Below are 26,998 nucleotides of genomic sequence, written 5' to 3'. Positions count from 1 at the left end.
AGGCCGCGCCGCTGCTTCGGGATTGGTAGCAGAGCTTGTGGGTGTCGCGCCTTTTCTGACGATTCGGACAACATGGCGGCCGAAGGTGGTAGCGAGTCACAGTTGAGAAGGAGAAGGCGCCGGGACACGGAGGAACCTGAAAAAAGGAAACTCGACGAGGGAGAGCTGGTAGTGGCTGTGGCCCAAGAGAACGAAGAAGAAAATGAAGAGCGCTGGGTTGGGCCTTTACCTGTAGAGGCAGCGCTGGTCAAGAAGAGGAAAGGTAGCTACAGAGATAGACACAGGGCAGGTTGGAATGCTGTGTCCCCCGAGTAGGAGAGTTCAAGCCAGACCCCAAAACGGAGGATTTGTGCCCTCGGAACAGAGGGTCGTCTTCTCACTTCTGGCCGTTCTTTACTCCCGAAATAGTTATTTGGTTTGAGTAAAGCGTCTTTTTGATAATATCTAACACAATTAATCTCTGATTTGTTACAATGGATGCTAAAGCTAATTTATGCCGGTACTTACGTGTTTGGCGCCTCTCATTTAATCCGTACAGCAGCCGTATGAGGTTGGAATTTTTAACCGCGTTTAGCAGATGTGGATAAGAATACTGGTTCTATTTAAGGTTTTCAGTTCAAGAGTGGTGTAGTGTGTTGGGCCGCCGGGGCAGGCGGTGCCTATTTAGAGTGGTAAAGAATAGGTAAAGATAATTTCAATCCTGACTCTTCCACTAATGCGTTTTCTGATATAGTTACATAAATTTCCTGGATCACAAATCTTTCATCTAAAAACCAAGGTCTGTGGTTTTCAAACCATACTCGTGAGATACCATGGCCTGAAGCATTTTTCCACTAACGTGGATTAGTGACAAAATTTTATCAACTAAAAAGGGTGGTCCAAAAAAGGGCGGGGGGGGCAGTGGTGAAAGGGACAGATTAAATTTACTTATTTTTTAAGTTTTTGAAATTTTTTCCTTAAACGTATAAGACAATTAAAATGTTGTCTTTCTGAAAGTTCAAATCTTTATTACTCTCCCTACTTAAAAATTTTAAGTGATTTCTCATTATTTTCAAAACAAAGTCCAAACTCCCTAACATAGCATACAAGGTCCTTCTTGATATGATTTCTCCTTACCTCCCTCAGCGCATTTCCATTACTTCCCTCTACCAAACCCTTGTAGTTCCTTCTTACTCTGTGATCCAGCCATACTAAAACACTTGAGAATTGGGCATGCCCTTTTTCTCCTGTGAATGCCTGTGTGGCTGTCATGGTGTCTCTACCTGGAATAATTTCGCTCACCCATTTCACTTAACCTACTATTGTTCAACCTTTAACACTCAGCTCAGCTATCACCTCCTCTGGGAAACCTGTGACTTTTTCCAGTCTGGGCTAGGTTTCTAAAGTACATTGATCATAAATCTGAGGTGTGTTTATCACACTGAATTTATAGGTAGCCTTCAAATTTTATGTATCCGAATTTTGAAGAAGCTATATTTTTGAACATTGTACATTAACACCCTTAAAGTGCATTACCTTTTTTTTACTACTAAGTCTTTCTGTTAAATGTTTCCGTAGCAATTGTTTCCTCATTACACTTGCTACATTTTTAATTGTATATTTATTCATGTGATTGTCTGATTAATGTTTCTCTTCACTGTTAAGACTGTAAACATATAAGAGCAAAGAACATGCCTGTTTTGCTCCAGTGCTTGGTACAGTGCTTTGCATATAGCAGATACTGAATAAGTATTGAATGATTGAATATTATAATGTTTATGCTCGTAATTATTTTCTTGCACTAGATTTCATGTCCTTTTTTTGTGGAAATGAGTGGAGGGAATGGAAAAATCCAAAAATATCAAAGTGCTGATATTAGCATTAGGAGACAAAAAGCTTATAAACTCGATACAATTGAGACAATTAGATGTTCATTCTATTTAAGCCAGTCAGTAGTGTGTTCAGTTTGAAGAAAAAGTTGAAATTTAAAAACATGTATGAAATGTTAGAAAAATATCATTGAAGATTTTATCTAAAAGGACAGGGGTTTAAAACTTTCTAGAAATGGAACCATCCCCTTTAACATGTTCTTTGGACATGGGATTTTTGTACACATTTTCAGAAAGACACTATAAATGATATGGCATTACCTTTAATTAAACTGATGGTTTCTCAAGGACAGGAACTATGTGTTAATTCTTCTTTATGTCCATGTCTCTTGGAACCTAGTTCGTTTTCAATAAATATCTGTTCAACAAGTGAACTAACAAACAGCAAAATGAATATGCATCAGATGGGATTAAATTTAGCTGCATATTACAGAAAACTTCAATATGACAGTAACGTTAAAAAGATAAAAGTCCTAAAGTAGACAATCTAGGATTGGTGTGGAGGCTCCAAGGGGACCTAGGTGCTTTCCAACTTCATGCCCAAACATCACTAGGGTATGGACCTCATCTTTGTCCTTAGTGTTTGTTAGAATTAACAGTGCTTATCTCCCAGTTCCCAGCTGTAGGACTGAATAAGGGAAGAAGGGCACAACTCTTCAAAGAGACTTCTTGACTGTTGCACAACACTTTCACTTTTATCTCATTGGCATTTGGTCACACCTAATTGCAGAGATGGTGAGAAAGATCTTGTGGCTGGATGTCAATACTCCCATATAAAAACAGGGGTTCTGTTACTAAAAATGAAGGGAAAAGTAATTTGTTGGACACAACTTTGAGTCTGCTATATAGTAGTTACGAAAAACCATGCTTAATTTAGGAACAGTCATGCTTAATTTAGGAACTTTTTATAGGCATGTTTGGCCATCATTGATTGTTTTGTTGGTTACAAGTATAATGGCATTTTTTACTAGTAAATTTTTCATAGCTCCTATAATGAAATATTTCCTCAGATTACCACTCTTAAAAATGTTTCGCCCTTGGGAAAGGTTTGAGAAGCACTCAACTGGATATTCTCTAGGATTTTCTCAGCTCCAGAAATCTAAGCATTTATCGTGTTTACCTGTTTCAAACCTAGTATCAGTGACTTCAAAGAGGATCATTGCCTTCAAGATAAACTGAGACACTCTAGATTGTCACTGGCCTCTTATTACTTATTTAAATGAGCACTAATGATTGGATCTACATGGTTAGAAATATGGTTGTGATATTTTCATGAAACTTTAAGATTTTTGGTTTTTAATGGAACCTTTATATTAAGCCAGAACCACTCAATTCTTAAGTTCTGGGAACAGTTAAACGTCTATATAGTACTTGAAAACCTGTTATGACCGACTAAATAATGGTGCTATTCAGTACTGTGAAATAAGTTACAACTGACATAACTGACACTGGATTTTTCTTTCATTATACGTGAATTGAGAGAAATTAAAATCTAGAAGAAAATACAAAATAGCATTCCAGTTGTTAAAAAATATTTTTCTTTCCTTTTTTTTCCTTAGTTCTAGAGTTTGAAAGAGTCTATCTTGATAATCTCCCCAGTGCATCCATGTATGAGCGCAGTTACATGCATAGAGATGTTATCACCCATGTGGTGTGCACCAAGTAAGTCTATCACATCTTAATTTTTTTCTAAGAAGTGTATCCTTTTTTAAAATGCTTCAGTTTTGAGATGGATTTGTAGAAGTAGATTTAGGATATTAAGGATTTCTATTTCATTCCATAGGTTTTGTAATAGTTTATGTTAAATAAAGACCTACATGGTCTTTCCTATATCATACAAGGAATGCATTCTCTAAGACAAAATTCCCTAGTTTGTGTACATGTCTTTTGGAGATAAATGCCCAAAGGGGATGATCCAGGTAGTATCTGAGCTTCCATGAAGAAGAATCTATTAGTTAAGATGGGAGTAATTGGTAGCTGGCCTCTTCAGTACTAATGGGGAAAATGATGAGATCTAAGACATTCTGGAACTGTCACAGGACCTTCAAAATAGCTGAATAGGGATTTGTAGAAGGATAATAATAATAATAGTAATATTCTGCTCTTTGTTGAGTGCATATTATGTCCAGGTACAGTGCCAAGGCTTTTTCATAAATTGTTTCATTTATCTTAACAATCTTATAAGGTAGTATCATCTACATTTTACAGAAAAGGAAGCAGGTTTAGAGGGGTTAAATGGCAGATGAGGCTGGAGGAAAAAGGCAAGGACTAAACCCTAGAGGGTTTTCTATTTCTTATATGGAATTTGAACCTGATTGGGAGAGTAACACCATATATATGTGTGTATGTATGTATGTATATGTGTGTATGTATGTGTGTGTGTGTATATATATATATTTATTTATTTATTTATTTATTTTAAGATCACTCTGGCTGTGGTGAGATGAATGGATTCAAATAGAGCAAGAATGGATACAGAGAAAGCAGTTAGGAAGCCAATACAGAAACCTAGATGAGATATGATGGTGGCTGGGATGATATTGGCAGTGAGCATGGAAAGAAGAAGATGAGTTGTTGCTCTTTGGATCAGTCTATTCTTGATCTCTTGGAGACAGTTAAAGATTTAAATTAAATATCTTTATATTTCATTTATGGGATAATTTTAACCAAATATTAACTCTTTTTTCCTAGTCCAAAGTTGTCAGTGTATAAAGCTGCATATAGGACTAGCATTCTATCACTCCAAGTTTCTTTGTTTAACCTAAGTAGCAGGATGTAATAGAAAGATTTTTGAAGATTTTATAGAAACCCAGATTTTGAAGTTAGGCAGACCCAATATTGAATGCTGCTCTCCAGCTATGGACCTGTGACAAATACATTTAACATTGTAAAACTATTTCCTAATTTTTAAAAAGGTGGTAAAAAATATTCACCCTAACAGAGTTGCTGTAAAGGTAGTTGTAACTAAGATAATGTATGTAGAGTACTTGACATACACTAGGTTTCAACAAATGGTTTCTATTTTTATATACCTGACAGAGGAGGCTATACTGTACAAGATTTTGATACTTAAACAACCAAAATACCTTGGATAGTATCTGAAACAAACTTACATTGAATTTTGCTGTATATGTAAGTAGTATGTTGGAATTTAATTATTTATCAACTTCTGAAAGATAGTACATTTTCCCTGTGAAAAGACTGCCTATAGGGTAATTTTAGCATTAAAGGACCCTAAGATCTAGTGATTCCTGGTGAGATTTTTCTTTTTCTTTTTTTTTTTTTAATGTCAAGTTCTAGCTCAGTTCTGATCCTAGTTCTTGGATTTAAAATTAGTGCAGCAGAAGCTGTTATGATATCCAAAAAAGAGCATCAAATTTTGCAATGTTCTGTCTATCCTAGTATAGTGATATAGTGGTCTGCATAAAGGAAGGTTTTTTTTTTTTTAACCTGTTATTTAAGAGTCCAAGATTCTCAGTGAATGATTGCTTTGGGAGTACTAAGTGATTCATAGATCTGTTTTAGAAATTAACTTCTACAATTTTATATATGCAGGACAGACTTTATTATTACTGCCAGTCATGATGGACATGTTAAATTCTGGAAAAAAGTAGAAGAGGGGATTGAATTTGTTAAACATTTTCGCAGTCACCTAGGTAAGAATTTCACTTTTTTTTTTTTTTTGGCTCTCTTTTAAACTGTACTGATTAAAGTTCCTTTTAAAATATTTTTTCTTTCAATTATGTCCATTTCATTGGTGTTTACTAGAATGTTTTAATTTGATTTATTTAAATAGGAGTTATTGAGAGTATTGCAATTAGCTCTGAGGGAGCATTGTTCTGTTCCGTGGGTGATGATAAAGCAATGAAGGTGTTTGATGTAGTGAACTTTGACATGATCAATATGCTGAAGCTTGGGTGAGTCTGTTTTAAAGTATATATATTTTTTAACTTAGTGGAAGAATTCTTGAACTAAACTTCCCTGTTCCATAGGTATTTCTAAACAGAATATATTATCATTCCATTAAAAAATGTGACTTTTGATTTTACTTGGGAAAATTAAATATTATGAATCCTTGTTATGATGCTGTTTGGGGGCTCCTGCTGTGGTTTTTGTCATTAATTACAGCAGAAATGTCGCAACAGCGCCACAACAAGGATTCATTATATCCATTTGACACTACTTAATAAATTAATGAGTATCCATCGTGTCTAATTTACCTGTACGTAGAATTAACTTCCTTGTTATGCTTATTCCACTAATATGGCATTGTGTTTCTATAAGGCTTATGCACAATTTTGGAGTTGTTGGTTATTTTAACTTTGAAGTATATTGACATCCAAACTATGTGTTTAGACTGTACAGTAATGAGATTAAACCATACCCTGGGTAGCTTAAGCAACAGAAATTTATTTTCTCACAGTTTCGGATCCTGGAAAGTCCAAAATCAAGGTTCCAGCAGGATGTGGTTTTGATGAGGACTCTCTTCCAGGTTTCACACTTTGTCCTCATTAGGGACAGGGGAAAGAGTGGGGAATATTTCACTCTTCCACTTCTTAGAAGGCCACAGGCCTGTGGGATTAGGGCCCCACCTTTATGACCTCATTTAACCTTAATTACCTCTTTAAAACCCTTTCTCCAGATACAGTCACTTTGGAGATGTGGGCTTCACCATATGAATTGGAGGAGTAGGGGATTGGAATTACACAATTCAGTATGTAGCAGGAATTCTTTGGAATTTCCTTCAAAATCAGTTTATGAGACACTGAAGGAAATCAGTCTAATTATTTGTGGTCAGAACTTATTTTTTGACTACAAATAGAAATACCTATTGATCATGTGTCTTATTCCCCAGCTTTGTTTCCCTCAGACTTTAGCTATTTTAAAAAATCAAATCTGGGGCTTCCCTGGTGGTGCAGTGGTGGAGAGTCCGCCTGCCGATGCAGGGGACACGGGTTCGTGCCCCGGTCCGGGAAGATCCCACATGCCGCAGAGTGGCTGGGCCCGTGAGCCGTGGCCACTGGGCCTGTGCGTCTGGAGCCTGTGCTCTGCAACGGGAGAGGCCACAGCAGTGAGAGGCCTGCGTACCGCAAAAAAAAACAAAAAAAAAATCAAATCTATTCATAAATGTTGAACATTTGCCCCCTTTGAGGATATTGAAAGAGAACCAGGCATATCTTGTTTTATTGTGCTTCACAGATACTGTGGGATTTTGGGCAAATAGAAGTTTGTGGCAACCCTGCATGAACAAGTCTATACTCACCATTTTCCCAAAAGCATTTGCTCAGTTTGTGTCATTATTTCACATTTTGGAAATTCTCATATAATATTTCAACTTTTTCATTATTTTTGTATTTGTTACGGTGGTCAGTGATCTCTGATGTTACTATTACAAAACTTGCTGAAGGCTCAGATGACAATTAGCATTATTTTTAGCAATAAAATATTTTATTTTGAATTTTTATTTTTTTATACAGCAGGTTCTTATTAGTTACCCATTTTATACATATTAGTGTATCTATGTCAATCCCAATCTCCCAATTCATCACACCACCACCCTCTCCCCTCCCCCCCACCACTTTCCCCCCTTGGTGTCTATACGTTTGTTCTCTACATCTGTGTCTCAATTTCTGCCCTGCAAACTGGTTCATCTGTACCATTTTTCTAGGTTCCACATATATGCATTAATATACGATATTTGTTTTTCTCTTTCTGCCTTACTTCACTCTGTATGACAGTCTCTAGATCCATCCACATCTCTGCAAATGACCCAATTTCATTCCTTTTTATGGCTGAATAATATTCCATTGTATATATATATGACATCTTCTTTATCCATTCATCTGTTGATGGACACTTAGGTTGCTTCCATGACCTAGCTATTGTAAATAGCGCTGCAGTGAACATTGGAGTGCATGTGTCTTTTTGAATTATGGTTTTCTCTGGGTATATGCCCAGTAGTGGGATTGCTGGGTAATATGGTAATTCTATTTTTAGTTTTTTAAGGAACGTCCATACTGTTCTCCATAGTGGCTGTATCAATTTACATTCCCACCAACAGTGCAAGAGGGTTCCCTTTTCTCCACACCCTCTGCAGCATTTGTTGTTTGTAGATTTTCTGATGATGCCCATTCTAACTGGTGTGAGGTGATACCTCATTGTAGTTTTGATTTGCATTTTTCTAATAATTAGTGATGTTGAGCAGCTTTTCATGTACTTCTTGGCCATCTGTATGTCTTCTTTGGATTTTTGGATTGGGTTGTTTGCTTTTTTAATATTGAGCTGCATGAGCTGTTTATATATTTGGGGGATTAATCCTTTGTCCGTTGATTCATTTGCAAATATTTTACCCCATTCTTAGGGTTGCCTTTTCGTCTTGTTTGTAGTTTCCTTTGCTGTGCAAAAGCTTTTAAATTTCATTAGGTCCCATTTGTTTATTTTTGTTTTTATTTCCATTTCTCTAGGAGGTGAGTCAAAAAAGGTCTTGCTGTGATTTATGTCAAAGAGTGTTCTTCCTGTGTTTTCCTCTAAGAGTTTTATAATGTCCAGTCTTACATTTAGGTCTCTAATCCATTTTGAGTTTATTTTTGTGTATGGTGCTAGGGAGTGTTCTAATTTCATTCCTTTAGATGTAGCTGTCCAGTTTTCCCAGCACTACTTATTGAAGACACTGTCTTTTCTCCATTGTATATCCTTGCCTACTTTGTCGTAGATTAGTTGACCATAGGTGCGTGGGTTTATCTCTGGGCTTTCTATCCTGTTCCATTGATCTATATTTCTGTTTTTGTGCCAGTACGATACTATCTTGATAACTGTAGCTTTGTAGTATAGTCTGAAGTCCGGGAGTCTGATTCCTCCAGCTCCGTTTTGTTCCCTCAAGACTGCTCTGGCTATTTGGGATCTTTTGTGTCTCCATACACATTTTAAGATTTTTTTGTTCTAGCTCTGTAAAAAATGCCATTGGTAATTTGATAGGGATTGCATTGAATCTGTAGACTGCTTTGGGTAGTATAGTAATTTTCACAATATTGATTCTTGCAATCCAAGGACATGGTATATCTCTGCATCTGTTTATATCATCTTTAATTTCTTTCATCAGTGTCTTATAGTTTTCTGCATACAGGTCTTTTGTCTCCCTAGCTAGGTTTATTCCTAGGTATTTATTGTTTTTTTTGTACTGGTAAATGGGAGTGTTTCCTTAACTTCTCCTTCAGATTTTTCATCATTGGTGTACAGGAATGCAAGAGATTTCTGTGCATTAATTTTGTATCCTGCAACTTTACCAAATTCATTGATTAGGTCTAGTAGTTTTCTGGTGGTATCTTTAGGATTCTCTATGTATAGTATGTCATCTGCAAACAGTGACAGTTTTACTTCTTTATTCCAATTTTTATTCCTTTTATTTCTTTTTCTTCTCTGATTGCCATGGCTAGGACTTCCAAAACTCTGTTGAATAATAGTGGCGAGAGTGGACATCCTTGCCTTGTTCCTGATCTTAGAGGAAATGCTTTCAGTTTTTCACCATTGACAATGATGTTTGCTGTAGGTTTGTCATATATGGGCTTTATTATGCTGAGGTAGATTCCCTCTGTGCCCACTTTCTGGAGAGTTTTTATCATAAATGGGTGTTGAATTTTGTCCAAAGCTTTTTCTGCATCTATTGAGATGATCATATGGTTTTTATTCTTCAGTTTGTCAATATGGTGTATCACATGGATTGATTTGCGTATATTAAAGAATCCTTGCATCCCTGGGATAAATCCCACTTGATCATGGTGTATCATCCTTTTAATGTGTTGTTGGATTGTGTTTGCTAGTATTTTGTTGAGGATTTTTGCATCTGTATTCATCAGTGATATTGGTCTGTAATTTTCTTTTTTTGTAGTATCTTTGTCTGGTTTTGGTATTAGAGTGATGGTGGCCTCATAGAGTGAGTTTGGGAGCGTTCCTTCCTCAGCAATTTTTTGGAACAGTTTGAGAAGGATGGGTGTTAGCTCTTCTCTCAATGTTTGATAGAATTCACCTGTGAATCCATCTGGTCCTGGACTTTTATTTGTTGGAAGATTTTTAATCACAGTTTCAATTTCATTATTGTGATTGGTCTGTTGATATTTTCTATTTCTTCCTGTTTCAGTCTTGAAAGGTAATACCTTTCTAAGAATTTGTCCATTCCTTCCAGGTTGTCCATTTTATTGGCATAGAGTTGCTTGTAGTAGTCTCTTATGATGCTTTGTATTTCTGTGGTGTCTGTTGTAACTTCTCCTTTTTCTTTTCTAATTTTATTGATTTGAGTCCTCTCTCTCTTGATGAGTCTGGCTAATGGTTTATCAATTTTGTTTATCTTCTCAAAGAACCAGATTTTAGTTTTGTTGATCTTTGCTATTGTTTTGTTTCTATTTCATTTATTTCTGCTCTGATCTTCTACTAACTTTGGATTTTGTTCTTCTTTCTATAGTTCCTTTAGGTGAAAGGTTAGATTGTTTATTTGAGATTTTTCTTGTTCCTTGAGGTAGGCTTATATTGCTATAAACTTCCCTCTTAGAACTGCTTTTGTTGCATCCCATAGATTTTGGATTGTCATGTTTTTGTTGTCATTTGTCTCTAGGTATTTTTTTGATTTCCTCTTTGATTTCTTCAGTGATCTCCTGGATGTTTCATAGCATATTGTTTACCCTCCACATGTTTGTGTTTTTTATGTTTTTTCCCTGTAATTGATTTCTAATCTCATAGTGTTGTGGTCAGAAAAGATGCTTGATATGATTTCAGTTTTCTTAAATTTACTGAGGCTTGATTTGTGACCCAAGATGTGATCTATCCTGGAGAATGTTCCATGCGCAATTGAGAAGAACGTGTAATCTGCTGTCTTTGGATGGAATGTCCTGTAAATTAAATCTGTCTGCTCTATTGTGTCATTTAAAGCTTGTGTCTCCTTATTAATTTTCTGTTTGGATGATCTGTCCACTGGTGTAAGTGAGGTGTTAAAGTCCCCCACTATTATTGTGTTACTGTCAATTTCCTCTTTTATAGCTGCTAGCAGTTTTGCCTTATGTATTAAGGTGCTCCTATGTTGGGTGCATATATATTTATAATTGTCATATCTTCTTCTTGGATTGATCCCTTGATCATTATGTAGTGTCCTTCCTTGTCTCTTGTAACATTCATTACTTTTAAACTCTATTTTATCTGATACGAGTATTGCTTCTTCAGCTTTCTTTTGATTTACATTTGCATGGAATATCTTTTTCCATCTCCTCACTTTCAGTCTGTATGTGTCCCTAGGTCTGAAGTGGGTCTCTTGTAGACAGCCTATATATGGGTCTTGTTTTCGTATCCATTCAGCGAGCCTGTGTCTTTTGGTTGGAGCATTTAATCCATTCATGTTTAAGGTAATTATCAATATGTATGTTCCTATTCCCGTTTTCTTAATTGTTATGGGTTTGTTTTTGTAGGTCCTTTTCTTCTCTTGTGTTTCCCACTTAGAGAAGTTCCTTGAGCATTTGTTGTAGAGCTGGTTTGGTGGTGCTGAATTCTCTTAGCTTTTGATTTCTCCATTGAATCTGAATGAGATCCTTGCTGGGTAGAGTAATCTTGGTTGTAGGTTCTTCCCTTTCATCACTTTAAAATGTCATGCCACTCCCTTCTGGCTTGTAGAGTTTCTGCTGGGAAATCAGCTGTTAACGTTATGGGAACTCACTTGTATGTTATTGGTCATTTTTCCCTTGTTGTATTCAATAATTTTTCTTTGTCTTTAATTTTTGCCAATTTGATTACTATGTGTCTCGGCATGTTTCTCCTTGGGTTTATCCTGCCTGGCACTCTCTGCGCTTCCTGGACTTAGGTGGCTATTTCATTTCCCATGTTAGGGAAGTTTTCAACTATAATCTCTTCAAATATTTTCTCAGGTCCTTTCTCTCTCACTTCTCCTTCTGGGACCCCTATAATATAAATGTTACGTTTAATGTTGTCCCAGAGGTTTCTCAGGCTGTCTTCATTTCTTTTCATCTTTTTTCTTTATTCTGTTGCAGCAGTGAATTCCACCACTTTGTTCCAGGTCACTTATCCGTTCTTCTGCCTCAGTTATTCTGCTATTGATTCCTTCTAGTGTATTTTTCATTTCAGTTATTGTATTGTTCATCTCTGTTTATTCTTTAATTCTTCTAGGTGTTTGTTCTTTAATTCTTCTAGGTCTTTGTTAAACATTTCTTGCACCTTCTTGATCTTTGCTTCCATTCTTTTTCCGAGGTCCTGGATCATCTTCACTATCATTATTCTGAATTCTTCTTCTGGAAGGTTGCCTATCTCCACTTCCTTTAGTTGTTTTTCTGCGATTTTATCTTGTTCCTTCATCTGGTACATAGCCTTCTGCCTTTTCATCTTGTCTATCTTTCTGTGAATGTGGTTTTTGTTTCACAGGCTGCAGGGTTGTAGTTCTTCTTGCTTCTGCTGTCTGCCCTCTGGTGGATGAGGCTATCTAAGAGGCTTGTACAAGTTTCCTGATGGGAGGGACTGGTGGTGGGCAGAGCTCAGCAAAACTTTAATCTGTTTTTTCTGCTGATGGGTGGGGCTGGGTTCCCTCCCTGTTGGTTGTTTGGCCTGAGGAGACCCAACACTGGAGCCTACCGGGGCTCTTTGGTGAGGCTAATGGCAGACTCTGGGAGGGCTTGTGCCAATGAGTACTTCCCAGAACTTCTGCGGCCTGTGTCCTTGTCCTCACGGTGAGACACAGCCATCTCCCGCCTCTGCAGGACACCCTCCAACACTAGTAGGTAGGTCTGGTTCAGTCTCCTATGGGGTCACTGCTCCTTCCCCTGGGTCCGCATGCGCACACTACTTTGTGTGTGCCCTTCAAGAGTGCAGTCTGTTTACCCCAGTCCTGTCGAAGTACTGCAGTCAAATCCCACTAGCCTTCAAAGTCTGATTCTCCAGGAATTCCTCCTCCTGTTGCCGGATCCCCAGGTTGGGAAGCCTGACGTGGGGCTCAGAACCTTCACTCCAGTGGGTGGACTTCTGTGGTATAAGTGTTCTCCAGTTTGTGAGTCACCCATCCAGCATTTATGGGATTTGATTTTATTGTGATTGCGCCCCCTCCTACCATCTCATTGTGGCTTCTCCTTTGTCTTTGGATGTGGGGTATCCTTTTTGGTGAGTTCCAGTGTCTTCCTGTCGTTGATTTTTCAGCAGGTAGTTGTGATTGTGGTGCTCTCGCAAGAGGGAGTCAATAAAATATTTTTTAATTAAGGTACGTATATATATATATATATATATATTTATATTTTTAGACCTAGTGCGATTGCACACTTAATAGACTACAGGTAGTGTAAACATAAACTTTTATATGCCCTGGGAAACCAAAATATCCATGTGACTTGCTTTATTGCAGTTTTCACTTTATTGCAGTGGTCTGGAACCAAACCTGCAATATCTCCAAGGTATGCCTATATTTTTTAAGCTTTGATAGAAATTCTAAGAGTCCTTAAAAGGTTTTGAGCACTATCTCAATCATTGGAATAACTGTGTAACTTCTCAGACTGACTATTTTGAAGGAGACAACACACAATTGAATATATAAGTTTTGTATGTTGATGAAATATGTCCAGTTGTTTTACACTTTATCAGGTAGCATGTTCAAAGCTCATAGTTGTAAGATCAAGCTACTGATCACGAGAGTGTGATATCAGAATGTTTTTCTGTTGAGCATAGTCATAACTAAAATTTGTTTATCTTAAATATTTGAAGAATGGATTTATGAAGTATACTGTTACATGCTAACCTTTAAAAGTAAGTTATACATAGATGGAGAGGAGACATAGACAAAGATCCAAAAAACAATGCCCTGGAGTATTTTAAGGCCCACGTCTGTTCAGGTTTCCTTGTAAATAATCTGCTGTATGCAGTTCTCTTCTTGTGGTTTGATAAATCCTCAGAAGTTATTATCATTGCATTGATGAAGTCAGAAAGAGAAAAATCAGTAGCTATTCTTATTCTTCCCCATTCTGTGTCTCTGTTTGCTACTTCTGAGCAAAGAATCCAAAACAAGTAAATCACTGGCCAGGACATTGTTTGGTGATGAGAATGAGGAAGGATGCTTACTTCTTGTATTGACCTCTTTTCTTCCCCCTCAATTCTTTACTATTTTAGCTATTTTCCTGGACAGTGTGAGTGGATCTATTGCCCAGGGGATGCCATATCTTCAGTTGCTGCTTCTGAGAAGAGTACAGGAAAAATTTTCATTTATGACGGTCGAGGAGATAACCAGCCGCTACATATTTTTGACAAACTCCATACATCACCTCTTACTCAGATACGGCTAAACCCAGTTTACAAAGCAATAGTGTCTTCTGACAAATCTGGAATGATTGAATACTGGACCGGTCCTCTTCATGAATATAAATTCCCCAAAAATGTGAACTGGGAATATAAAACTGACACAGATTTATATGAATTTGCCAAGTGCAAGGCTTATCCAACCAGCATATGTTTTTCACCTGATGGGAAGAAAATAGCTACTATTGGTTCTGATAGAAAGGTTAGAATTTTCAGATTTTTAACTGGAAAACTCATGAGAGTCTTCGATGAATCACTAAGTGTAAGTGCCATATAAATTTAATCAGATTTTACTTTTGTGAAAATGTCTTTATTTTGTGCTATTTCTTAAAAGGTATTTTTTTCTGGATATGGACATTTAGATTGATGATCATTTTCTCTTAGCACATTAAAGATATTATTCAACTGTCTGCTGTCTTGCATTGTTGCTCTTCAAAACTGCCTTCCCTAGGTTTATGATTTGATAAATTCTGAGCCAGTTTTTCTTATACTTATGTGTCTTTTTTTTCAGTTTTGTTTTGTTTGCAAGTTCCTTCTTTTGAGATCCTCAAAACCCATGCTAGGCCCCCTTCTCTTCTCACTCTACACTCCTGTCTGTCTGTATGACTACTTCCAAATTTATTTTTCCAGCTTTCTATTATAAACAGACCTGGTCCTATCCTTTTATTTCATTTATTTATTTTTGCTGTCTTCATGAATGGCGCAAATATCCATCTGCTTGCACAAGCCAGAATCTGAGTCATCTTTACCTGTTTTTCCTTACTGCTCTATTTAATTCATCATGAGTCCTGTTAATTTTACTTTCTGCATATACTTTACATACACTTCTTTTAGCACAGCTGTCACTACCCTAGCTCATGATCTTTTGCCTGGCCTATTGCCTGGCCTACTCCCTGCATCTATTCTGGCTTCCTCCTAATCTGTTATCCATGCTACACCCAAAGGGATGTTTTCAAAGCACATATCTGATCTTGTCATACTTTGAATCTCTTAGTGACTACCTGTTGTTCTTAGGATCAAGACCAAATCGTGGCCTGCCATATTGTGCCTTCAACCTACCTCTACTACCTCTTACTCTAGCCAGTCAGGCCTTCTTTCAGTTCTTGACTATGTCCTCCACCACAGGGCCTTTGCATATGCTGTCCCTCATGTATGGAGTGACCCCTCTCCCCATTCCTCCTATTACCTATTGAACTCATCCTTCAAATCTTGAAGAGTCATTTTCCCTGGTAATCTTCCACTGTGCTTAGAGTCTCAGACAACTTTTTTTTTTTATGTGGTTCTTGTATCACTGTTTATTTTCTTTTAGAATATTTGGTCTTATTATATGATTAATTTGTATCAGCCCCCAGTAAACTAAACTGTGTGTGATTTATGGTCCTGTATCTGTTTTGCTTATGATTGTATTTCCAGCATTAAGAACAATACTTGACACATAATTACTGCTAACAAGAATTTATTGGGACTTCCCTGGCGGTCCAGTGGTTAAGACACCGCACTTCCACTGCAGGCGGCGTGGGTTCGATCCCTGGTTGGGGAACTAAGATCCTGCATGCTGCGCAGTGTGGCCAATAAAACAGAAAAAAAAAAAAAAAAGAATTTATTAGAGCATGTAGTTGTAGAATAAGCGTTTTTATCCATGCTAAGGTAATTGCTTTTTGTGGATATTTGAGTCTCATCACGTGTTTCCATCATGTGGTTCTCTAACTGCTAATGGTATGTTGAATCCTCTTGAAAGGCTGTGGGTTGAACCTTTGTAGTGCTAATGTTTACTGTATGACAGTGTCAATTCTACAGTCTTGGTAGTCACCAGTTTACATTAGATTCCCTGAATTAAGTGCTTCAAAAATGTTATGACCCTTATTAGTGATACTCTTGTTTGGTGGCAAGTAGTAATAAGTTGGGTTGATCATCTGCCTGAAGGAATATGAATCCAGACAAAAGGGAAGATTTGTTTGCTAATCAAATCATCCTCATAACTCATTTTCTTATTGGAAGAATATAGCTTTCCATTATGCTTTTAGGAGAAGGAGAAACCTTTCCTTGCGATATTTTCTTCTTTGATGGTGGCTGGTGACTACATATTGGTTTCAACTTAAATATAATTTTAAAACTCTTTACAACTTACGGCTCTTCCCAGATTCCTTAAGAAAAGAAATACTTAAAATCTATTCTCTGGATATAAATCTCTTAACACATATACTCTGAGATGTTCAATCCACTATTTCTTCACTGTTGTCTTTAACATTTGTTGAAATTATAGGACTGAGGTACTATGAGAAGGTCAGTAGCAAAGTGTATGATAGAAGTTGAAATTCAGAATAAGAGAGTTTGGAAAAAAAAAAGGCAAATGCCAATTAAATTATGTACAATGCTAATGACTGGTTAATGACTAGAATCTCATAGTCCCATGTTAAGGGAGGGAGCCTCTAACTAGTTAGAGCCCTGGTTTAATAGACAAATTTAATTAGATGGTATGAAGTTGTATCTTCTGGTATTTTATTAATCAGGAGCACTGCATATGGCCATGCAGTTGTGTATTACAGAGGTCCAATTATTAATGCTAGAATACTATAAAAAAAAGATACTGATGTGCTTAAAAGGTTGGATTAAATTTATTAAATACATATATATGGGCAGATGGCCATGTACAGACTTTAAGTCTTGAAAATGAATCTTCTCTCTAGCAAAAATAATCAAGGGTCCCACACTACAAAAATGTAGTCTGGCATCTAGGCTATTTCTGGCAAATGAGTAAAGCAATATATCAGTCTCGGAGACTGGAGACAAGAAACCCTAATGACCAAGCTTTTTAGCTATTCTTTAAGAACTTGGCCTCATCTTGTTCCCTAACACATACCTCCTTTACATTTTTGGAGTTATGTATGTTGTTCTTTCCATATCAGAAAAACTGGATATTTCATTAATGCAAGCATGAAAAAAAGAAGTAGATGGGACATAAGCCTGACTTCTTTTCATCTGCAATAGAGAGCTACTTTTGATTTCTGCAGTTTGATGCCCTAAATATCTAGAAAACTGTAAAGATCACATCTTTGGGGAGGCTGGTAGTGTGATAGTACATAGTAATTGAGATGTGACCTCCATCTTGAAAGCTGTGTATTAAATATCTAAAGAAAAGTAAACCAAATGTCCAAAATCAAGGGCACTCATAAAAATATTCGTCTATCCTAAACCACATATTCCTAATGATAATTAACTGTAATGGTGCTCCAAAATAACTTGAAACATTTTCTGAACTATGAAATTGTTATAAATTAGTGAAATCATAAAAGAGTTAATTCATTCAACAAAAATGGAGTGCTTGTTATATGGCAGGCCCATGATCCTTGTACAAGGACCTCACAGTCCATAGCTGCACTGTCCAGTTTAATAGCCACTAACCACATATGGCTGTTGAACACTTGGTATGTGACTGGTCCAAATTGAGCTGGACTGAGTATAAAATACACACTGGACTTCAAAGACAATATAAGAAAAAAAGAATATATCTCAATTTTTAAATACTGCTTAATGTTTTAATATCTTTATTTTGCTTTTTTATATTTTTTGTTACTTAAATTTAAATCATCTGATAATATTTTAGATATATTGGGTTGAATAAAACATTAAGATTAATTTTATCTGTTTATTTTTACTTTGTTTAATGTAGCTACTAAAAAATTTTAAATTATATATGTGGTTTGCATTATATTTCTATTGGAAAGTGTTAGTCTGTGGCTTATAAAATGCAGCAGATATATTGTTTCTGCAGAGAAAGCAGTAGTTATGTTTACTCTTTTATTTTTTTCATTAGAAGAACCAGTTAGTATAAATACTATTTTTTATGATTGAACTTACTAACATCTTTTGATTTCCTGCTTCAAGTGTTTAGAATACTCCTTAAGAAGATATGTAAGTACATAAACTGTTAGTGGCTCTTAATGTATACTCTGCTTTTATTTAAATTCTCTTTCCCTTTATCATGTAACATTTTTTGTTAATAAATGGTTTGTTTCCTAGATGTTTACTGAACTGCAGCAGATGAGGCAACAGCTACCAGACATGGAATTTGGCCGACGCATGGCTGTAGAACGTGAATTGGAGAAGGTGGATGCAGTAAGATTAATTAATATAGTTTTTGATGAAACTGGACACTTTGTACTCTATGGAACAATGCTGGGCATTAAAGTTATAAATGTAGAAACAAACCGGTAAGCTTTAATATAATTTATGCTTTTTAAAAATGTACTTTTAAGGGACCATTTCCTCCTTTTGGGAAACAATGGGAGTTTTGTTTGTTCTAAGACAAGTGGAATGGTCCCAAATGTCTAAGCTTAACCAAATGTTTTGACTGGATTTTTCTGTGGTCTTTTGGTTGTTTATAATCTTATGTAAAAAGTTTCCACTCATGTTTGTAAAAGAAATGGAAGGAAGATATGCATAGTTTCAATTTTTTTTTTTAACAAGTTTCAGTCTGTCTTTTGCTTATTGATTTAAATTAGCCTGGTTCATGTTAAATGTTGCCAAATATTTTAACCACAGAATTCGGCATTACATCCTGCTAGACATAAAATCAGAAGTTAAAATGTATGAAACCACAAAAAGCCTTTTGTGCAAACAGCCCATTTGGTCTTAGAACAAAATTGCTATAATCAGATACTATCACAGAATGTAAATGAAAAGAACTTAAAGTATATTTAAAGGAAAAAAATCTTGTGCTATACATTCTCACATATAAACAAATTTATATTGTAGTTCTTGGCAATACGAAATCTTTGAAGACTTGCAGAAAGATTAAAATGATAGGGATAGGTTAAAACTGTATGACTGAATGATTGTTATTGTTTTAATCTGAAAATTATAGATAGCTACCAATTTAAAATAACTTTTTTGGGGGAGAAGGAGAGGTAGAAAAACACTTTAAAAACCTTTCACTAGTTATTTTGTACAAAGATAAAGAATATAGTTGATTCCTAGCTTTTATCTGTAAAGTTGTTATAACTGGAGTTAATCCTGATAATTTTGTTGAATAAAATATTGTTGTATTTTCCAGGTGTGTGCGGATCTTAGGCAAGCAAGAAAATATTAGAGTGATGCAATTGGCGTTGTTCCAGGGAATAGCCAAAAAACATCGTGCTGCAACTACTATAGAAATGAAAGCTTCTGAAAACCCTGTTCTTCAGAATATTCAAGCTGACCCAACAATAGTCTGTACATCTTTCAAAAAGAATAGATTTTATATGGTATGTGGAAGTACTAGGAGATAGACTTTAATGTTTCTTCCAGTTTAGTTGGAGTTTTATTTTTTTAGCTTGTGCTTTCAACTGAAGAAAATGTTGGCAATAATAGCAGACTTTCTAAACAACCAGAATACCATCTTATAACATTAATATTGCAGAATTTTTAACTAGGGTTTGATTTTAAGTATTTCTGTACTGTTTTACATCCTGTTTTGAACATTTTTCAACCTGGCTTCTACAACGATTTGTGCTAAGATGATAGTAAGTGGCTATGATAGTTTTTGCTGTGGAGTTTTTAAAATTCTTGTTTTAGTATTTTTCACCTTTTACTCTTGAACATAACTTGCACACCTCCTTCTCTACATACATATTTTTACCTTTTGATTCCATTGTAATGATGCTACCTTGGAATTGTACATTCCTGAGGGATTTTTTTTTTTCTGGAGAACTAAAAGTACTTTGCAGTGTTAACTAAGATTGGACTCAAAATCAAACTACTAAGCTATCTAGGAGTAGCACCGTTCTGATTGTTCAAACAGAAAAATCTGAAGTGTAGACACTTCTGTGCTTGCATTCTATCCTTCACAATCAGAGACTTTCTAAGACCCAAATGTGATTATTTCTCTGCCTGAAATCCTTTAATAACTCCCCAGCTATCTATATCAGCTGCCCTCCTAGTTTATCTTTCTTCATTTTTAGTTCATTTGCTATACTGACCATACTGAACTTGATCCCATTTACAAGATTTGAGTGTTCTTTTTACTGGTAGGTGTTTGCACAGGTTATTCCTTCTACCAGCCACACACCTCTCCCCAGTTCCTACTCATACTTCTGGTCTCAGCTTGGAAGCCTTCTCTTGACCTTAAGTCTGGATTAGGTGTGCCTGCTTGTGTAATGTGTCACACTTTTTGGAATAATTTGCTGATTTTTGGTGGGGGGGGGTGTCTCTGACACTATCCTCTCTTCCTCAAGATAATATAAAATCCATAATTACAGGGCACTATGTTTTCTTCACATATCAAACTCCACAGAGTTTGGTAAAGTATCTGGCCCATTATAGTATACTCATTCGTTCATCTGACACATTAGAAGCAGCTGTGATGCTATGAAGGATACCAGCATTTGGTAAATGTAGGAATAGCAGTTTATCTCCTCCAACCAAGCTTTTAGCCTAAAATGGGTATATTCTTTTAAGATGAGAATTTTGCTTATAACTTTCAAAGTCATTGTTAAAGATTTCTTAATATATGTTAAAGGAAAATAATTTTTCTTGTTTTTACCTGTAATTTAACTGTTTCGAAGGTAAAAATAAATCAAAAGATAATTCTTGATATACACTAAAAACACATATACTAATTTTCCATCCACTTTATTTAAAAACTTTAACAAATTTTCTTTCTTAATCTTTCCTCAGAGTTCATGCTTATGTTGATTAAACCATACATGTTCCTTGGAAACTTTGAAGAAATAGAAAAACAAAATGTTAAGTCACTCACTGTGTATTTATACTGCTAACATTTTAATGAATTTTTTATTAGATGTACATATTCTTAAGCAAACCTAAAATGGTAAACATATACACAAATTTCGTATCCCTTTTTTCAAATCCACTATCATGAAATAAAAGTAAAATTTTACAGAATTTGAACTTTAATAGTTCCACGTTAACTAAATCAAGATAACTTTTTAAATTCACATAATTAAATAGTACAACAGACATGCCATTCCTTTGATAACTGGAGAATAATATGTTAAGGCAGTAACATCCTAGCTTAGTTGTTCCTTTATTTGGAATTGATCCAAGTAGATCAAGGAATGACATTAGGCAAGACAGGGCCTGGGCACTAGCTTTACCTTCCTGGAACTTAGTTGACATCCAGTAGAACTTTCTTGGGGGAAAAGATTTCTGCTTATTGAGAGTCAAATAAAAGAAACAGGCCTTGAGAAGTCCAGAATTTCAACAACTGAAAGATTTTTCTCAATTCTCCGTAGACCCCGAGGATCCTGAGATTTCTACAACTTCACTCAAAAATCCTTTCTTCCAAGCTTCAGAGTTTAGATAGATCAGATGGGCTCTGACCAAAAAAAAAAAAAAAGATCACGATCCATTACTGATTCATCTTTGAATCCTCATCCTACCAGCACAAGGTCCTACTCATAGAAATAACAATTATTAATATGTATATAGTGCCTTCTATATGTTAGGCACTGTTTTCTAAGCACCTTACATCCCTTCATTTAATCTTCATATCAGGTGCCATTTTGAGGTAGTTTTTATTATTATCCCCATTTATGAATGAGGAAATGAAAGTAATCAATTTACTTCCCCAAAGTCACATAACTAGTTAAGTGGCAGAGCTGGAATTCAAACTCAGGCAATCTAAATAGAGAAAAGTAAGCAATAAATTGCAGGTTAGGTAGGACATACTAGAAGGCAGAAGCAGAGAGCTACCTCAAATAAAACTGCATCTTGTTAAATGGGTACCCATAAAAATTTCCACCAAAAAAATTAAATTCCATTTGAAATCATACATCTTTGTCATATTAATTTTCATATTAGACAAGTGTAGAAATAATTTAGCTGCCTTACACATCCTATGATAGGAAGTGATTCCTGAAATAAGCATTTATTCTGATGTGAATTCTTAGTTTCCTCAAATACTTCATTAGAAATGAAATTTTCTTGTTCGTAAATTTTAACCAGATGAAAAATTTAATTCATTTACTCACTTTTTATTTTCCTCCTTGAGTTTACTAAACGAGAACCAGAAGATACAAAAAGTGCAGATTCTGACCGAGATGTTTTTAATGAGAAACCTTCTAAAGAAGAAGTCATGGCAGCTACTCAAGCTGAGGGACCTAAACGAGTGTCAGATAGTGCCATTATCCACACGAGCATGGGAGACATTCACATCAAACTTTTTCCTGTTGAGTATGTACTGTTTTTGTTGTCGTAAATAAACACCAGTGTAAATGTGTATATTTGAAGAAACTATGCAACTTAAAATTCTTGCTATTTTGACTTAAGGAATTTAGAAGAATTGAAATGTTAGAGCATCTTTCCTGAGCTATCTGATAACTGTTAAGCTAGGAAATGGGAAAATTTTATAAATATATACACATACTTCAATATACATACTTCACGGGTTTATTATTATAAGGACAGAATATCGTAGCTATGACAGTGCTGAATGTAACTGTAAAGTGATAAATATATATTACCACCATCAACTACACATTCCAACTATAGGTTTTGTGGGTCACTTGTTATAACTGGCTTTCCTCTCAAAGCACATCTTTAAGGGGAGGATAATTATTTTTCCTTCCTGATGTTTGAAAAGTTTGCAGAATTAACATACAATACTAAATACGATACAGTATGGCTGGCTATTCTTGATCCAAAAGATGACATCTTTTACAATTCCTTGACTTAAAAGTACTTAGTTATTTTGGATATGAATGTTTTATGTCCAGTGTTTTACCATATCATGGCATTGAACAAAAAACTAGGCAGTTCTAGACTCCTGGACCATCTCATTTTAAGCATTCAGAACCCATGCATCCATTAAGCCTATTCCCTGATGTGCTTGGTACAGATTCTCCTGACTCCCTCTGCCATTCCCAGCTTTAGGAGCTATTACATGATAAAGTACTGTATTAAATCGTCTCATGAGATTAGTGAATATTATTTAGGAAGTGTATCTGAATGTGTGATTGTCATTTAAAGTTTATTAAATTTAGTAGCTGTCATATCAGTGAATTAGTCATTGGTCAGGAAATATCACCATACTATATCTTTTTTTTTTTTTTTTTTTTGGCGGTACACGGGCCTCTCACTGCTGTGGCCTCTCCCGTTGTGGAGCACAGCCTCCAGACACGCAGGCTCAGCAGCTATGGCTCACGGGCCCAGCCGCTCCGCGACATGTGGGATCCTCCCAGACCGGGGCACGAACCCGTGTCCCCTGCATCGGCAGGTGGACTCTCAACCACTGCACCACCAGGGAAGCCCTATATCATTTTTTTAATAAGAAAATTACCTTTTCCAGGAACTTAACCCACTATGTGCAGTGGGTTAAGGTGTTATGGTTGTTTTTTTTAAAACTCCTCAATGACTTTGGAATCTAAATACTGTCAAACTCAAATATAATAAGCAGGCATGATCTAAAGATAGTACTTGCTTGTCCTGAGATCAGAAGAAATTATGAAAAGAAGACTGTCCTTCTGAAACAGTCAGAAGATTCTGAAAACACCATTAGGAAGCTGAACTACAAAGACAACTGTCATAAGGTGCTCCAATTAATTTTCATGTTTTTAATATATGTCTTACTAGGTGCCCTAAGACAGTGGAAAACTTCTGTGTTCACAGCAGAAATGGTTATTATAATGGACATACATTTCATCGCATAATTAAGGTCAGTTATGCAAATTTTATGTGATTTAAGGAATAGTATGTTATTGCATAACAAGAGGTTTAAAACCTAAGGAATCTTGTTCTCTCACACTTAGCAGTTTATTAGGAATAGGAAAAATGGACTATGGAAGTCAAAAGAAGAATGGATGGTCATGAATCAGATCTAGAATCAAGGATAAGAATAATAGCATGGTTACCTTTTTAGAAACACTGCAGCAATTAAAGCAGTTAAAGCAAAGGGTCAGATAATGAATAAAGGATGTTGCTGAGATAAGACCAACAGCCAAGGTAACCAGTTCCTAGTGGCTAGATAAGGTCTGGATTTAGAAGATAAGATTAAATAATAGAAGAGCCATGTTGCCACTTTATCTGTGAAAACTACCATTAATACCTGACGAGCAGAATGAACTCAGCCCAGGATTTTGTTGAGCAGCATTCCATAAAATGGATGGAGCAGTGATGTAGTTCTTGATTACTGGCAGGTCAGAAATGTCAGGAGAGGTCTTCCCTGGTGGCGCAGTGGTTAAGAATCTGCCTGCCAATGCAGGGGACACGGGTTCAAGCCCTGCTGTGGGAAGATCTCACATGCTGCAGAGCAACTAAGCCTGTGCACCACAACTACTGAGCCTGCACTCTAGAGCCCACGAGCCACAGTTACTGAGTCCAAGTGCCACAACTACTGAAGCCCGCGTGCCTAGAGCCTGTGCTCCACAACAAGAGAAGCCACCCAGTGAGAAGCCCGCAAACCGCAACGAAGAGTAGCCCCCGCTCGCCGCAACTAGAGAAAAAGCCCAGGTGCAGCAACAAAGACCCAAGGCAGCCAAAAATAAAAATAAATAAATAAATTTAAAGAAAAAATTTAAAAAGAAAGAAATGGCAGGAGAAACGCCAGAAGGAAAAATCAGATTTCAGGGTTCTGAAGGAATTAGTGAAGTGACTCACCAGAAAATCCAGTGTTTAGGGAAAGGGAAGAGAGAAGAATGGGGCAATTATGTTAAGACCTAACACATTATGTAAGATCCTAAAACTTATCTAAATTATTAATTGGCTTTAGATTACTGAGCAAGATAGTACCTATCTATAAATGGAAAGACCTTTACATTTTTGTTTCCATCATTGAAATAAGGTAGCAGTTAAGCAATGGAAATATATCATCCAAATTAAAGTATAACTAAGAGTTTAATAAAATTACTTTATAGAATGACTGTTAATAAAGTTAAGATTTTATTGACTACAAAGCACTCTTGACAAACATAAGACTCCAAAGCATACATTATATGTAACACGTGTAATGTGATTTTATCTCCTTTCTGTTAAGGGCTTCATGATTCAGACAGGAGATCCAACAGGTACTGGTATGGGAGGAGAAAGCATATGGGGAGGAGAATTTGAAGATGAATTTCATTCAACATTACGACATGACAGACCATATACACTCAGCATGGCCAACGCTGGCTCGAATACTAATGGATCCCAGTTTTTCATAACAGTAGTACCAACGGTAAGTAGAACAGCATTGTCTGTAAGCCAAAGATTCATAGGTTTTGATCTAAGAGAGTGAATTTAGTAGAAAAGAGAGCTTTATTATTCTCTAAATTATTTATATATGCCAGGATATAAAAATGAAAACAATTTAGAGAAGAAAATGTAAAATTACCTAACAAATCAGATTTTACTTTGTAAAACAGTACTTTTGTAATTCAGGACACTGCAGTTTAAGTCAACTCTGCCACTATTAATTGGACAATCCAAAACAAATTATTTTACCTCTGGACTTGTTTCCTCATCTTTAGAATGAGAGGATTAGAGTGTAAGAATTCCCAATTTTAAGATATTTTTTTCCACATTTTTATGTCTCTGAAATCAGAATGCAGCCCTTAATCAATGACATTGTAGATTTAATGAAATACAGTGTAAGAATATCTAGCTCTATTGCTATGCAGTTCCACAAAATTATAAAAATTACACATTTTATTTTTTAGACGTAGGCACCGAGCAGTAAAGGAAAAATACTTATAACTATTGTCTGCCAGGCACATAATCTCATGTAATATTCACAATACTTCTACTATCACTATACCCAGTTTTAAAAAATGGATGAGGAAACAGACCTGATTAACTTGACAAACGTCAAGTAAGTAGCAGAGCCAGAGTTTGAGCTCCTATCTCTCTGATGCCAAAGCACATGCTGCCTAAACTATTCCAAACTGCCTCTTGTGCAGGGTAAGATTCGTGCAGAAAACTTTCAAAGCCTTAGCCATAATTCTTTAAGCCATGCAAAGAACTTAGCTTCAGCAAACATCTTCAAGTGCTGTTTGGTCTGAAAGATGCAGATATTTAATTAAACATTAGATTATGCTTTTATATTTTTTAATATAACATGGAAATTACTCTTAAAAGCTGCTAAGTGAAAGTATTTTTTAATTATATTTTTAAATGAAGCTGAAGTTTAAATTCTCTTTAATTTGCTCACCCAGAGGGTGTGATTTAAGAATTTGGAGTTCACCAAGATTTTCTATTTGTCCTCCAACATAGCCTTGGCTTGATAATAAGCACACAGTGTTTGGACGAGTGACTAAAGGAATGGAAGTTGTACAGAGGATCTCCAACGTCAAAGTCAATCCCAAAACAGATAAGCCCTATGAGGATGTCAGCATCATAAATATTACTGTCAAGTAAAGTAAGATTTGTCTCATTCTCTTTGTAAATAAAAATACACATATTAAACACAGGATTATTTTACATAAGGAAGCTCTTAAGATTTATTTTTATATATTTCATTAAAGGCCATTTTTTAAAAACTCTGCCTTTGAGTTTTCTTGCAGTATTTCTCATCCTGAGGTGATAAACTGAAATGGACCAAAATTCAGGCAAATAGCACTCCTTATACATAATTTCTCATGAGACTTAAAACCATATTAAACAATGAGAATGGTATGCATTTGTTCCTTAGTTTTTTAAAAATATGCCAGATAGTCTGCCCTCAAATGTTTCTTTAGATCCAATAAGAAAGGGTCAGGATGTGACAGTGATATACCATTTCCTTTTACAAAAGGTTTGTGTTACATGCCAAATAGTTTTGTCCTTTGATCACTGTTAAGTAGTAAGTAGTGGTAAGTAAAACTTCAATAAATAAATTGCCTTTGGTCAAAGTG

At 35.9% G+C, this 26,998-nt stretch overlaps 1 protein-coding gene across 3 annotated transcripts; it reads left to right on the top strand.

The window, feature by feature from the left end:
• The first annotated feature begins 55 nt into the window (after positions 1-55).
• On the top strand, positions 56-26,647 carry PPWD1 (peptidylprolyl isomerase domain and WD repeat containing 1). 3 transcript variants are annotated; one of them, XM_033429891.2, is made up of 11 exons: positions 56-262; positions 3,428-3,530; positions 5,424-5,524; positions 5,665-5,785; positions 14,007-14,454; positions 18,213-18,403; positions 19,246-19,435; positions 22,183-22,364; positions 23,763-23,844; positions 25,162-25,344; positions 26,321-26,460. In XM_033429891.2, exons 1-11 carry the CDS (start codon positions 73-75, stop codon positions 26,327-26,329), a joined length of 1,800 nt encoding a protein of 599 aa, XP_033285782.1. In that variant the 5' UTR covers positions 56-72; the 3' UTR covers positions 26,330-26,460. The 3 variants fall into 3 exon arrangements, with proteins under 3 accessions (XP_033285782.1, XP_004270796.1, XP_033285784.1); XM_004270748.3 differs by having other exon boundaries at positions 57-262; positions 26,379-26,647; XM_033429893.2 differs by lacking the exon at positions 56-262 and adding an exon at positions 4,908-5,000 and having other exon boundaries at positions 26,379-26,647.
• Positions 26,648-26,998: the final 351 nt, after the last annotated feature.

Source organism: Orcinus orca, chromosome 3 (genome assembly GCF_937001465.1).
Source record: "Orcinus orca chromosome 3, mOrcOrc1.1, whole genome shotgun sequence".
Lineage (NCBI taxonomy): Eukaryota > Metazoa > Chordata > Mammalia > Artiodactyla > Delphinidae > Orcinus > Orcinus orca.
Note: the sequence above shows the minus strand (reverse complement) of the source record. Positions and strands in the feature narration are given on the sequence as shown.

Coding starts and splice junctions, on each gene's coding strand:
- PPWD1 (XM_004270748.3), top strand. CDS start 73: ATGGCGGCCGAAGGTGGTAGCGAGTCACAGTTGAGAAGGAGAAGGCGC. Junction 5,525..5,664: donor ACATTTTCGCAGTCACCTAG/GTAAGAATTTCA, acceptor TTATTTAAATAG/GAGTTATTGAGAGTATTGCA. Junction 25,345..26,378: donor TCATAACAGTAGTACCAACG/GTAAGTAGAACA, acceptor CCTCCAACATAG/CCTTGGCTTGATAATAAGCA.